Source organism: Leopardus geoffroyi, chromosome C3 (assembly GCF_018350155.1).
Source record: "Leopardus geoffroyi isolate Oge1 chromosome C3, O.geoffroyi_Oge1_pat1.0, whole genome shotgun sequence".
NCBI classification, from domain to species: Eukaryota; Metazoa; Chordata; class Mammalia; order Carnivora; family Felidae; genus Leopardus; species Leopardus geoffroyi.
Genome location: NC_059338.1, coordinates 116,698,945 through 116,713,888, shown reverse-complemented (window position 1 = coordinate 116,713,888; position 14,944 = coordinate 116,698,945). Strand labels below are relative to the sequence as shown.

Sequence of the window (14,944 nt, the reverse complement as noted above, 5' to 3'; positions counted from 1 at the left end):
TCAGCACAGAACCTGATGCGGGGCTCGAACTCAAAAACTGTGACATCATGACCTGAGGTGAAGTCAGACGCTTAACTGACTGAGCCACCCAGGCACCCCTAGAAAGATTTCTTAAAATACAAAAAGCACTGGGGCGCCTGGGTGGCGCAGTCGGTTAAGCGTCCGACTTCAGCCAGGTCACGATCTCGCGGTCCGTGAGTTCGAGCCCCGCGTCGGGCTCTGGGCTGATGGCTCAGAGCCTGGAGCCTGTTTCCGATTCTGTGTCTCCCTCTCTCTCTGCCCCTCCCCCGTTCATGCTCTGTCTCTCTCTGTCCCAAAAATAAATAAATGTTGAAAAAAAAAAATTTATAAAAAAAAAAAAAAAAAAATACAAAAAGCACTAAGAAAGAAAAGGTTATTTAATGTTAATTTTTAGTATATTAAAATTAAGGGATTTCATGTATCACCAGTAAAACGCTAATGACAAAGTGGTAAAAGATTGTGCAATACATACAAGTGAAAAAAGGAATACTATTGAGAAATATATAGAACTTATACAAATAAAAAAGAAGAGCATACAAATATGCAATTACCACATGATCCAGGAATTGCACTCTTGGCATTTATCCCAAAGAAATAAAAACTTATATTCAAAAGAAGCTTGTACATGTACGGTTATAGAGGTTTCATTTTTGACAAAAACTGGAAAAATGCAGATGTCCTTCAATAGAATGACTCAACAAACCATAGTATATACATATATTTATACTTAACATTAATGAGCAAGAAAAAAGGATGAATGACTGATACGCATAACTCAGGTGAATCTCCAAGGAATTATGCTAACTAAGAAACCCAGTCGTAAGGAGTATATGCTATATGATTTCACTTATACAACATTCTTTTAAAAGACAAAATTTTAGTAGTGGAGAATAAGTTAGTGGTTTGCCCAGATTTGGGAACATGGAGTGGGAAGTGAGGACGGAGAGAGGAAGGGAGGGAGGGAAGTGGGTGTGGCTATAAAAAACAACAGGAGGGATCCCTGTGGTGATGGAACTGTTCTGTGTCTTGACTAAGGTGGTGAATATATGAACCTACAAATGTGATAAAATTGTATAAAACTAAAACACATTTATACACACACACAGCTGAAAAATCCATATTTAAAAAAATAAAACAATTACACCAATAGAAAATGAGGTCAAACACATGAACAGCTATTTCAGAACAGGAAAGACATGTCCAATAAACATTAGAAAGAAATGTTTCTCACTGGTGATGAGAAAAATAGAAATCAAAATCATAAGACATGAATATACATCCATTCAGTTAACAAAAATGGTAAGTCTAAAAATATCAAGTGTTGAAAACAATGTGCATCTACTTGATCTTTTATATACTGTGGGTGGAAGTATAAAGCGGAAAAGAGTTTGATACCACCTCCAGAGGTTGAGTGTTCACATAACCCATGACCCAGCAGTCCTAACCCTAAGAATATTCTCCAAAGAAAATCTTGCATTAAGGACAACCAGGAAATATAAAAAATGATCTTAATAGCAATGTTTACAATAATAAAAACCAGAAATAAGGTATTTTTCAATGTGGAATAAATGAATGAACTGTGGTCTATTCGCACAATGAAACATTTTACCATCAAAACAAATTATGGCAACATGCAACAAAATGGATGAATTCTTATTAGCAATGTATCAAGTGAAAAAAATCCCCAAAGATTACATGCAGTATGAGGACCAGCTTATCAAGTTAAATCAACTAAAACATACATACACATATTTTAGGAATATATTAAAAAACAATAAAACTGTATATAAAATGATAAGCAAAGGATTCAGGAAGATAGTTATCCCACGTAGGGGGGACAGTGGGCTAGGAGTATCCTATTTTAGAGGTAGATTATTTTCAAGTACCTAGCTTGTATTTTGCAGAGCAGATTCTCAAATATTTATTATGTAATTTAAAATACTACTGGGGTGCCTGGGTGGTTCAGTCGGTTAAGTTTCTTGACTTCAGCTCAGGTCATAATCTCGCGGTTTGTGGGTTTGAGCCCTGTGTCGGGCTCTGTACTGACCACTCAGAGCCTGGAGCCTACTTTGGATTCTGTGTCTTCTACTCTCTCTCAAAAATAAACATTAAAAAATAAAAAAATAAATAACTACTTAACTAGTGAACAAAATTAAGGTGTATCAGTTATGATTCCATGATGACAGTGTATCATGAACCAAGGATAATGACTCATCCAATTTTGTGCAAAACTGTGCAACAGGTGAAGAGAGGAAAAGGTAAAGAGGAGGAAAGGATAAAGAGAAGATAATTAAATTAGTAACAGGAAGAGTTCCCAAATTTGAGCTAAGACACTGGGAATATACCTTAGCAAGGACAAAAATCATTTCCCTTAGACTTTGAAATTTTCTTCACAAGGTATTTAATTTTAACCACTGATGTCCAATACCCACTTTTTACAACTAATCAATATAACTATGGCAGTAGCCAATCCCAGTGTTGCCTTGTTGTCTGAAATTCAGTTAATAGCTGGCTTTACTGGCCACCTGCCTGATCTAACTGCACGTTCAATGACTATCAGTGGCTTGGACTAAGTGGACACATGTTACCTTAAGTGTCGGTCTTTCTCAAATTATAAAACTGCCTTCCCTCCAAAACCAAATTGTAATGGGGCCAAATGTCACCGTATGATGAAGGCACCAGCCTCTGATCAACTTTGTACTCTAGCTACTTTCTTACCTCGGGGTCACGGTACATGCTGAGAAGCAGTGAGATGTAATGGTGAAGAGCATGGACTCTGTATCCAGGCTGCCTGGGTTCACATCCCGGCTCTTGCTCACTCCCTGTGTTCTACCCCTTTTGTCTTATCTATACAATGGGTACCATAACAGTAAATAATACACAGAGTTGTGTGAGGATTAAATGTCTTTATATACGTTAAAACTCTTAGGACAGGATCTGCTATACAGTATTCTGTAAGCATAGCTTTCACTACTGCTGTTTTGCCTGGCTTTCAAAGACTGGTCATAGGTAAAGTATTGTCTAAAAGAGGCCTTCTCTTCTTTATGCTATTTAAAATAAACTTCTTCCCCTTGCCTTGTTATTCCACTTCCTTTATACACATTTGTAATTATCTGGTTACTCGTCTTAATCTGTCTTTCCCTCTAGACAGTAAGCTCCAATGGTGGCAGGGACCACAGCCACCTTGTTTACCACTATATTCCCAGTGCCTAAAACATATGAGAACAATAGTAAATTCTGGATGTAGTAGCAAGATATCACCGTTTTTATGCAAGTATTTTCTTTTTGTAGCAGTTACTACATCTCCATTAAATAAAATATTTATGGGACAGATGACTGAAATATTAACTTTTGTTTCAGCAAACATATAAATAAAAGCAATCTCCATGGTTAGAAGGACTATTGGGACAGGAAAAATGAGTATTGTAGGGAATAGCTATGGACTTTTTAGATATATTAAATACCCTACGTCGTAACTACTTTTTGGTAGGTGAATAGAAATTTGGTCAGCAGATTGCCAAGCCTGACATTTTTACAATACTTTTAAGCTTCAACAATGCTAAGATCATTAATATCAATAAAAAGTTTAAGAAAAAAAACCCTTTATCTCTTTCGCACCCTCTCTCCCCACTACAAATCCTATTATTGAATATATAGCATTTTTTCTTGCTTTTGCATGGTAGCCTATATGACAGGACTTAAGATTTTTATATGCACTGACCAAAGAACAAATACATTTCAGTTCTAAGCAATTTCAGGAAAAAAACCTTACATTTGTGTTATAAAGATATTCTATTTCTAGCATACTAAGTTACAATAAATTTTCAGTTATAGATAAAATTGCTTTTTTTTTTAAATAAAGAATCATTCTGTACCTTTGGAGCATATCCATAATTGAGTGAATCCATGTTTTCTGAGAGTCAGGAATTAGAGTTTGTGAATTTGTTACTCCTACATCAACAACACAAATTCCAGGAGCTGAAAAGAAACTATCTTCTTCTTCATTTTCTTCTGTTATCAACCTAGCATCTCCTCCTCCAAAAATAACTGCTGAACTTAACTTTTTATGCTAAAAATGGAAACAAAAAGTAATGAAATAGCCCCAATTTGTTGAGTACATTCTTTTTTTAAATTTATTTTAATTCTAGTATAGTGAACAGCATTATATCAGTTTCAGGTGTACAACATAGTGATCCACACATCGCCCAGTGCTCGTCATGACAAGTGTACTCCTTAGTCCTCTATCACCTATTTCACCCCCACCTCCTCCCCTCTAGTGACCATCAGTTTGTGCTCTATAGTTAAGAATCTGTTCCTTGGTTTGTCTTTTTCATTTGCTCATTTGTTTTGTTTCTTAAACTTCACATACGAATGAAATGATATTGTATTTGTCTTTCTCTGACTTATTTTGTTTGGCATTATACTCTAGACCCATCCGTGTTGTTGCAAATGGCAAGATTTCATTCTTTGTTTTACAGCTTAGTAATGTGTATATACACATACACATACATACACACACACACATATGTAGGTATGTGTACATGTATGTACACACATCTTCTTTATCCATTCATCTCTATTAGGGAAATAACATAAAAGTACAATTGATTCTATTTTTTGAGAAGACAATCTGAGCTTCTACTCAGAAAATCCCTAGTTCACCAGGTATCTCTTCAGCTGTGGAACTGTTATGCTGTTTGCACTTCTTTATCATAATTCACAGTGCTCTGTGGGTTTGCCTGCATTTTTGCGCCTACAACTTAAACTCCTTGAATGCCCATTTTGGCACATGTAAGACATTCAACAGCTGTTTACTAACTGACCAAGTAAGGACTTAAATCAGTTTTCTGTCCCTACTCCCCCACTTATATATTAACATAGTCTTAATTATCCAATTAATATATGTCAAGAAATACCATAATCATATACATCAGCAATGGGAAAGTTCTGGTGTCTGGGCAGTTTATTTCACTTCGTGCTTCTATAAAAAATCTCAAAAAAAAAGCATTTACTACTGTTAACGTTATTAATTTATCCTAGTTTATAACATCTTCTTTAGGAAAATTTAGCCCATTACCTGTTTGGCATTTAGAAATACAAATGTTTTCCCTTTGAAGATTTGCTTTCTCTCCTGTCGTCCTGACAGATCAATGTTTTTATTTCCAATAACTGGTTCATCAATAGGTGGGTAAAAGCTGTAAAAAAAAAAATTTAAAGAATATTCTAATTATATACTATTCTGTATGTGTACTGTTACATTTGTAAGCAGAGTAGCTATCTAGACACTAGAAAGGTTTAATTTCCGTAACACCATGAAAAAACTTTTTTTTTTTTTAAGTTTTATCTGGGACAAAAAGGCAAAAAGCATCTAGAAAAATTGTGACACATGCCACATAAAATAGCAGAACTGTTCTCTATTTTCTGAAATAATATAATCCAAGGGTAGATAATCATAAAATACAATTTAATAAACATGAATCAAACAAGTTATGTGAATTACAAAAGGTTGAAAAAGACAATGTCAGGGGCGCCTGGGTGGCGCAGTCGGTTAAGCGTCCGACTTCAGACAGGTCACGATCTTGCGGTCCGTGAGTTTGAGCCCCGTGTCGGGCTCTGGGCTGATGGCTCAGAGCCTGGAGCCTGTTTCCGATTCTGTGTCTCCCTCTCTCTCTGCCCCTCCCCCGTTCATGCTCTGTCTCTCTCTGTCCCAAAAATAAATAAACGTTGAAAAAAAAAATTAAAAAAAAAAAAAAAAAAAAGACAATGTCCATAAAGATCAAATTCTATTGGCATCTCGGGTTTCCTGGGAAACAATGTGTGTTAATGTTCACATCTAATTCTGTGAACTACTATTGTGTTTTATTACAGGTCCATTGGAGACGCTCAGGAAATTTTAAAAGTTATTTTTGTCAGTTTAAATAAAACTTCCAAAGTGAGATTAAAAAACACAATCTTTTAGCTCTTTAACATAATGCTGTAAGAACACCTTAATCATCCATGAAAATGGGGGAAAAGAAGGAAATACAGAAGCAAAATCAACAGATAATTCTTAAGCCTTCCACAGTTCCAACTTTCTACATAATCAAATTTTTGCTACAACAATTCATAATGGACCAGCCTTTCAGCTTATCCACTTTCAAGTAAAAATTACTAATTACTAATATTCATGAATAAGAAGACTCAATATTGTCAAGATATTAGTTCTTCCCGACTTGATCTATAGATTAAACATAATCCCAATAAAATTTCCAGCAAGTTACTTTGTGGATACTCACAAGCTGATTCTAAAATTTACATGGAGAGGCAAAAGATCCAGAAGGCCCAACACAATATTAAGGAAGAACAAAGTACGAATACTACCCAAATTCATGATTATAAAATTACAGTAATCAAGACAGTCTGGTATAATGACAAAATAGACAAAAGAGACTAGAGAGCCCAGAAACAAACTCACATAAATATACTCAACCGATCTTTGACAAAGGAACAAAGACAATACAGGAGTTCAGTCTTTCCTTTTTTTTTTTTTTTTAAAGGTTTTTTTTGTTTTGTTTTTTGTTTTTTGTTTTTTTAAGAGAGAGAGAGAGAGAGAATGAGCATGGGAGGGGCAGAGAGAGAGAGAGGGAGACACGGAATCTGAAGCAGGCTCCAGGCTCTGAGCTGTCAGCACAGAGCCCGATGCGGAGCTTGAACTCATGAACCCCCAAGATCATGACCTGAGCTGAAGTTGGATGCTTAACTGACCGAGCCACTTAGGAGTCCCGAGATCAGTGTTTTCAACAATGATGATACTACTGGACATTCACATGCAAAAAAAAAAAAAAAAAAACCCAAAAAAACCAAAAAACAAAAAAACAAATCTAGACTCAGGCCCTGCAGTCTTCACAAAAATTAACTCAAAATGAATCATAGACCTAAATATAAAAATAAAACTCCTAGAAGATAACATAGGAGAAAATACAGATGGCCTTGGTTATGGCAATGACTTTTTAGATACAACATCAAACATGATCTATGAATGAAATATCTGGTAAGCTAGACTTCATTAAAATTTAAATTTTCTGCTCTGTGAAAGGCGATGTCAAGAAAATGGATGACAAACCAGCGACTGGGAGAAAATATTTGCATAAGACACATTTGATAAAAGAATGTTAGACAATATATACAAAGAACTCTCAAAAGCTCAATAGTAAGAAAACAACCTGATTAACAAATGGGCCAAAATCTTAACAGCTACCTCACCAAAGAAATACAGATAGCAAATAATCATGAGATGCTCAACATCATGTTATCAGGGAAATGCAAATCAGAACGAGATACTGCTACACACGTAAGAGAATGGCCAAAATCCAGAACACAGACACCACCAGAAGCTCACGAGAACATGGCATGACAGGAACTTTAATTCATTGCTGGTGGGAATGTAAAATGGCAAAGTCACTTTGAAAGACAGTTTGGTACTTTCTGACAAAAACTAAACCCATCCTTACTGTACAATGCAGCAATCACACTCCCTCGTATTTATCCAAAAGAGCTGAAAACTTATGCCCATACAAAAACCCACACATGGATGTCAACAGCAGCTTTATTCCTTTTTTTTAAGTTCACTTATTTTGAGAGAGAGCGCGAGAGCACACAAGTTGGGTAGGGGCAGAGAACAGAGAGAGAATCCCAAACAGGCTCTGCACTGTCAGCACAGATCCCAATGTGGAGCTTAAACTTACAAACCATGAGATTGTGACCTGAGCCGAAACCAGGAGTTGGACACTTAACCAAATGAGCCACCCAGGTGCCCCGACAGCAGCTACATTCTTAATTGCCATAACTTGGAAGCAACCAAGATGTGCTTCAGTAGATGAATGGATGAATAACTGTAGTACATTCAAACAATGGAGTATTATTCAGCACTAAACAGAAATGAGCAATCTAGCTATGAAAAGACATGGTCAAACTTTCGACGCATATTACTAAGTGAAAAAAGCCATTCTAAAAAGGCTACCTACTGTATCATTCCAACTATATATGACATTCTGTAAAAGGCAGAGATAGTAAAAGATCAGTGGTGGCTGGAAGCTGGGGGAGTGGGAACAATGAGGGTTTTCAGGGCAATGTAAATACTACAATAATATAATGATGAATACGTGTCATTACACATTTATCAAAACCCACCACATATACAACACCAACTATGAACTATGGGTGATTATGATGTGTCAATGTAGGCTTGTCAACTTTAACACATGTGCCACTTTGATGGAGAATACCCTTAATGGGGCAGGCAATTCATGTGTAGAAATGAGAGGTACATGGGAAACCTCTGTACCTTCCTCTCAATTTTGCTATGAACCTAAAAGTGTTCTAAATAAAAATAAAACCTTAAATAAAAATAATTTACTAACACAGCATGGTGATGATGAGGAGACAATGCAGGACGGGGGTAATTCACAACCTGGACAATTAGTCACTAAAAAATCAAGAATTAACCATCTGCAGAGAGCAAACAGTCAATGTAGTAAAAATATTTTGGTCATGAGGATCACCATCCCACATTAAAAAAAATTTTTTTTGAATGTTTATTTTTGAGAGAGTATGAGCAGAGGAAGGGCAGAGAGAGGGAGAGACAGAATCACGAGCAGGCTCCGGGGTCTAAGCTGACAGCACAGAGCCCAATACAGGGCTCATACTCATGAACTGTGAGATTATGACTTGGGCTGAGTCAGATGCTTAACTGCTGAACCACCCAGGTGCCCCTCACCATCCCACATTTTAGAACTAATTTCTTTACATATTTTTTCTTCCCTTAAAGTCTTCCTTGGCCACATACATATTTCACAAAGTCAGCTAAGTCATGATTAAACAATTTTTTAAAAACTCTGATAACTGATTGAAACCACAAATGTACATGTTTCAACCTGCTACAACAGATGTTCTAAAATTATGATTCCTAGAACTTGCAATCTCAAATGAGCTATCTGCGGGCAACAGCTGACTTAGCCAACAGGATGAAATGCAATCCACTGCATTACTCTGATTTTTCTAGATAAGTGACTTTAAAATTCTATTTACTTTTTTTTTTTTTTTAACGTTGATTTATTTTTGAGACAGAGAGAGACAGAGCATGAATGGGGGAGGGTCAGAGAGAGGGAGACACAGAATCTGAAACAGGCTCCAGGCTCTGAGCTGTCAGCACAGAGCCCGACGCAGGGCTTGAACTCATGGACCGCGAGATCATGACCTGAGCCGAAGTCGGCTGCTTAACCGACTGAGCCACCCAGGCACCCCTTTATTTACTTTTAAAGTTACACAGAGAACAGTGAAAACAATTTTAAGTGTTAAATTTTTCTTTTTCTTTCTTTCTTTTTTTTTTTTTTTTAAAAAAAAGGGCATGAAGCCCAACACGAGGCTTGAAATCAGACCCTGAGATTAAGACCTGAGCTGAGACCAAGAGTCAGAAGCTTAACCGATTGAGCCCCAGGCGCCCCTAAGATAAATTTTTAATATGCCTTTTATCCTCTCCTTTTTAACAAGAATTCTTCCATATTTCACTCTTCTTTCAGCGTGAAAGGCAATTAACACTTCACTTACACACAAGGGCTAGTTTACGAAATTAGTGTACACAATAATGTTAACTGGAAGATGGAGCCATACCCAGGCAAAAATGGTACGTACGTTCAACACATACATATGACTAAAGAGATGTGAGTCTTACTGCTTTCCAATGACATAAAATGATTTTTAAATGATCTACCTACACCATTGTGTTATTCATACTTTCTTAATTCTGCCACAAATAGTGGTTTATTGTATCCAAAGATCAGTTAACTGTAGTTTAGTTCAATAAAGAGTGAACATTTGTTGGAGCACCTGGGTGGCTCAGTCTGTTAAGTATCCAACTCTTGGTTTTGGCTCAGGTCATGATCTCACAGTTATGAGTTCGAGCCTCCTGTGGGGTTCTGCGCTGACAGGGTGGAGCCTGCTTGGGATTCTTTCTCTCCCTCTCTCACTGCCCCTCCTCTGCTCACGCTCTATCTCTCTCAAAAGTAAACATTAAACGAACAAAAAAGAAGTGAACATTTGTTAAACCTTGAGCCAGGCTCCTAAAGACGGGAGCGTGATACACCCTTTGTTTTCCTTGATGGCACTACCAGAGTCCTAACTTTAATGTGTGTCATTTTTCAATATCTGGCTCTTCTACCAAGTGCCATAAAGACAAACTGTAATGCTTTTTGGCTCATCACTACATCCTCAGGTCTATCTTGCTTAATTCATGGTAGGCATTCAGAAATATTTGTTAATAAATAAACTGATAGTACAAAATATAAATTAAAAACTCATCTAATAAATTAAAAGTATAAACATCCCTCAATTTCCTCAATATATAAATTTGACCATTAAAATTCTGGGACTGGACAAAAACATAAAAGACTCTTAAATATGGAGAACAAACTGAGGGTTGCTGGAGGGGTTGTGGGAGGAGGGGGAATGGGCTAAATGGGTAAGGGGCACTAAGGAATCTTCTCCTGAAATCATTGTTGCACTATATGCTAACTAACTTGGATGTCAATTTAAAAATAAAATTTAAAAAAATAATAAAATAAAAATAAAAATAAAATAAGATAAAATAAAATAAAATAAAATAAAATAAAATAAAATAAAATAAAATTAAATTTCTGGAACTGAAGGGGTGCCTGGGTGACTTGGTCAGTTGGGTATCTGACTATGGCCCAGTTCATGGTCTCATGGTTTGTAGGTTCAAACCTGTGTCGGGCTCTGTGCTGATGGCAGAGACTGCTTTGGATTCTGTGTCCCTCCCATCTCTGCCCCTCCCTCACCTGTACTCTCTCTCTCAAAAATAAACGTTAATAAAAAACTAAAAAATTCTGGTACTGAAAAAATGTATTTTAGTTTTCTTTTAAAAACACTGGTAAATTAGAGCCACTCAGTAAGACTGATCTTAAAAAAAAATACATCACTGTATTGTGAAGAATCTAACCAAATGTTGCAGTCATGTACAATACGTATATATGTATGCATATGATGTATAGAAACAATTGATAATATAGTGATAAATAATACACTATGTTCTGAACTTTACATACCTAGACAAGTCTTTTTCTCTTTAATAGTGTATGGATGAGAACAAGAAAGGAAACTAATAATAAATGTGAGAAAACTTGGGGTGGCTGTGTGGCTCAGTCCGTTAAGCATCGGCTTCAGTTCAGGTCATGATCTCAGTTCGTGAGTTTGAGCCCCGCAACGGGCTCTGTGCTGACTGCTCAGAGGCTGGAGCCTGCTTCGGTTCTGTGTCTCCCTCTCGCTCTCTGCCCCTCTCCCACTTGCACTGTCTCTGTCCCTCAAAAATAAATAAACACTAAAAAAATTAAAACAAACATAAAGTGAGAAATCACTACTAAAAATCAGTATTTCTGAAGCAATACATTCTAGAAGTTTTAAAGCATTTCTGAGACTACAGTGATTTGATAGCTAGTAAAAACTTTGGAAAAGAATAAATTAACTTGGGAAAAATCAAGGTCTCTGAATACTAGGTTACCACAAATATAATCTAATCTCTATTTTCTATAACGAAAAAATTAAAACAATTTGGCCCACTTCTATAGAAGCTTCAAGAGCTACAAATAGTTATGTTTTATTATATAGTAACTACTACATATAATTCACAAATTCTATAAAGTATTAATCTAGAAATCCTGACTTTCCCTATGTACATTTTATGACTTTTTAAATTCTTTACATCATCTTCAATAAATTTCATCTAACTCAAAGCACATCATCTTCATTTTTGTCTCAAGATTATCCAAATACAGAATTTTTCTCAATTCACATACAATTCTGGCCAAAGATACTGTATCTCAAGCCACAATGTTCATTTGCCCAACATCTGGATGGCTCTTTATTTCATTAGTCCCATTGGCATATGTTCATGATTTGTGTAAGAACTTACTATACAGCTTTCTTTTGGTGATCTTTAAAAGGCTTGAATTACACTGACATACACAACTTGTAAATGTGAGGTTTTATCGCCAGTAAAAAATTTCTGCTATATGTTAAATTTCTTTGCCTTGAATTTTGATTGATTACATACAGTCAACTCCATAAACTTCCTAAACTAAGACTGTTTCAGACTAACATGTTTCTTGGGTCTGATATTTGATTACAAGCCAACAGCCTGTTCCTGTTTCTTGGATGTGGGCAGAAGACACAAGACTGCTGGGTCAGAGACAAAGTGAGCAGCAAGCCTCAGCGTATTTGTAGCATATCTCCTCTCAGACCAGTCCTGTGGGTACAGTATAAAAGGCACAAACAGTAGGTTGTGTTACAGGAGAGAGGAACACTGAACTTAAGAATCCACTGAGTTTCACAGCAAGCTCTAAGGAGACCTGTTCTTTGTGCCTGGAGAGACATTACTTCTTCCCTCAAGGCTTCTCACTGCAAACCATGAGAAATGGCCTGGGTATAGAGGGTGGTCAGGGCCTTGTATTCTTGGCACATTCAGCAAGTTGCATATGAATGCATATATTAATCTTCTCCCAACAGTGTTTTCCCAAACACAATGCTTGTTATTTGAAATATAGTAACTGAGAGGGCAGTCCACAATATGAGAGACTAAAAATTAAAACAAAAGGTAACTCCTTCTCTTTTCTAAGGGGTCATTTCTTAACATTCACAAAATATACAATATTTTAATAAGCTTCCTTTAATAAAGTATAAATAATCAAAATTCAGTACTTTTAAATGGAGTCTTCTAAAAATGACTTCATCAGCATTGGTATTTTGATGACAATACAGGCAAGTAAGATCTCACAAATCATGTCAGGTACATGAAGCTTAAACTCTGTCTTACCCTGAGTAAGTAACAGTGCCAAGATGAAGACATAACCGCACTAAATAGAATTGTACTTTTTGTTAGGTTAAAAATATACTTCTTATTCAATTTTTTTTCAAAGTTTATTTATTTAGAAAGAGAGAGGGAAGGAGGGAGGGAGGAAGTGGGGCAGGGGCAAAGAGAGGGAGAGAAAGAGAATCCCAAAGCAAGTTCTGTGCTGTCAGTGCAGAGCCCAATGTAGGTCTCAAACTCACAAACCATGAGATCATGACCTGAGCCAAGACGGAAAGTCAGATGCTTAACCAAATGAGCCACTCAGATACCCCAAAACTATACCTCTTATTTTAAATCCAGTGATAATGCTGTTTCAGAACTAAGAGGTAGTTACGTTTTATTAAAGAGCCACCACAATTTCATAAACCTTTTGTAACCCATCCTATTTAATATTTAAATTTAATCCTTTTTCTATTTGATAGTTGAATATATAGTCAAATAAGACTTCAACAAGGATATCAGAATGGATCCCAATAGGTACACAAATCTAGTAAGGCAAAAAACTACATATTTTAAAATAATATTAAAATTTGATCAGTTGCCATTATCAAACATGGCTAATGTAAATGCTTTTCATGGTTAACAATGAATTAGAAATTACTGAATAACCTTATGGTTGAGAAGTTTTATTATAATCATCTAAGTTAATACAGTCACAAATTAAAGCCAGAAAAAATTATGACGAACCTAAATTCAAAAACAGATCCAGGTTAAACACACCTAAGTGAGTCTGAACAATAAGTAGAAATCAATGACTAAACCTAAAAACTTCAAGACCATAAAACATGTATTATCAGTAGTAGAAACCTATCAGACCCCTCCAATCCCAAGTAATACAGAATTAATAATTGTTTATTATCTGTAACAAAGATCATTACTTATAGGATTTATTGGGTTCCCTAGGGAGGATCACAAACAGGCTTCAGGGAAAAAATGTGATTCTGTTGAAATACTTTGCAAGTTGGTAGTATGTAAGTGAAGTTTCTAGAGGAAAGACTAGTGTTTTGTTGCTCTCAGAGGGGTCTAGGATTCAAAAAAGGTTTTAGAATCATCTATTTTAATACCTAAGGACCTCTTTCTAGAGTCCAAAAACAATACATTATCAGTTAACCTCAATATAAATGAAACCTCCCAAGGGAAAAATAAAAACAAGGAGAAATGTCTTTCAGTTACTCTTAAAAGCAGATACATAAAAAAAATAAAGCAGACACATATTATCAGGTATAAATAATCCCTAAAACACACACACACACACACACACACACACACAACCTGTGTTGGGCAAAATAGTTTATGTAACGATATTTTACAAATACTAATACAATTCTTAACTTGCATAACATTTCAGATTTTTAAAGCCTCAAATACTCAAAGTTATCCTATAGAGATTCAGATGAGTTTATAAAGTATACCTATTATATCTAAACGCTATAATCTAGAGACATATTTTAACCAAGCATGTTCATGTGCTAGGTTGACTAAAAACACCTACTCATTTTTACAGTCACCAGCAATTCAACCATGCAATCTGAAAATAAAAATCCAAACATCTTCCTCCTCAACTGTAGCTTTATATTACTTCAAAGCATCAGAAATACAATATAACGGTAGATAGATCCTTTAGTCGGGTGGTTCACAAATTTAGCAGTTATCTAAAATCATCATCACCAGCATCATCATCATCATAAAAGTTACTACGGATCCTACCAGATATTATTGCAATTAGGAACATTTCTTTTAACAAGCACCTATCATGGTGCCAGGCAACATCCTCAGACTCTGTATACTCTATTACTTAAAATAATACCACTCCTAAATACTTAAATACAGGACAAATATTAACCTCATTTTTCAAAGGAGGTAACTGATGCTCAGAAGAAATAAGCTCATTACCAAGGCCACAGTGCTATTAATAGTCTAGCCCAGGACTATGTGACTCCACAGAATGACATTGCTGCACCACACAGTTCCAGGGGTCCTGCATGCATGATGCCAGGCACTGGAACATGTGGCCTCTGGACTGTA

The 14,944-nt window shown here is 36.0% G+C and overlaps 1 protein-coding gene across 5 annotated transcripts in view; it reads right to left on the bottom strand.

The window, feature by feature from the left end:
* NBN (nibrin) overlaps positions 1-14,944 on the bottom strand; it is a 52,243-nt gene that overhangs the window by 29,346 nt on the left and 7,953 nt on the right. For 4 of the 5 annotated variants that reach the window (XM_045454309.1, XM_045454308.1, XM_045454310.1 and 1 more), the window contains exons 6-7: positions 5,099-5,216; positions 3,897-4,090 (exon numbers count right to left, since the gene is read on the bottom strand). The exons of the other annotated variant lie outside the window; for it this stretch is intronic. In XM_045454309.1, the coding sequence (XP_045310265.1) occupies positions 3,897-4,090; positions 5,099-5,216 (312 nt within the window). The remainder of the gene's footprint in view (positions 1-3,896; positions 4,091-5,098; positions 5,217-14,944) is intronic. 5 annotated transcript variants of the gene reach the window in all.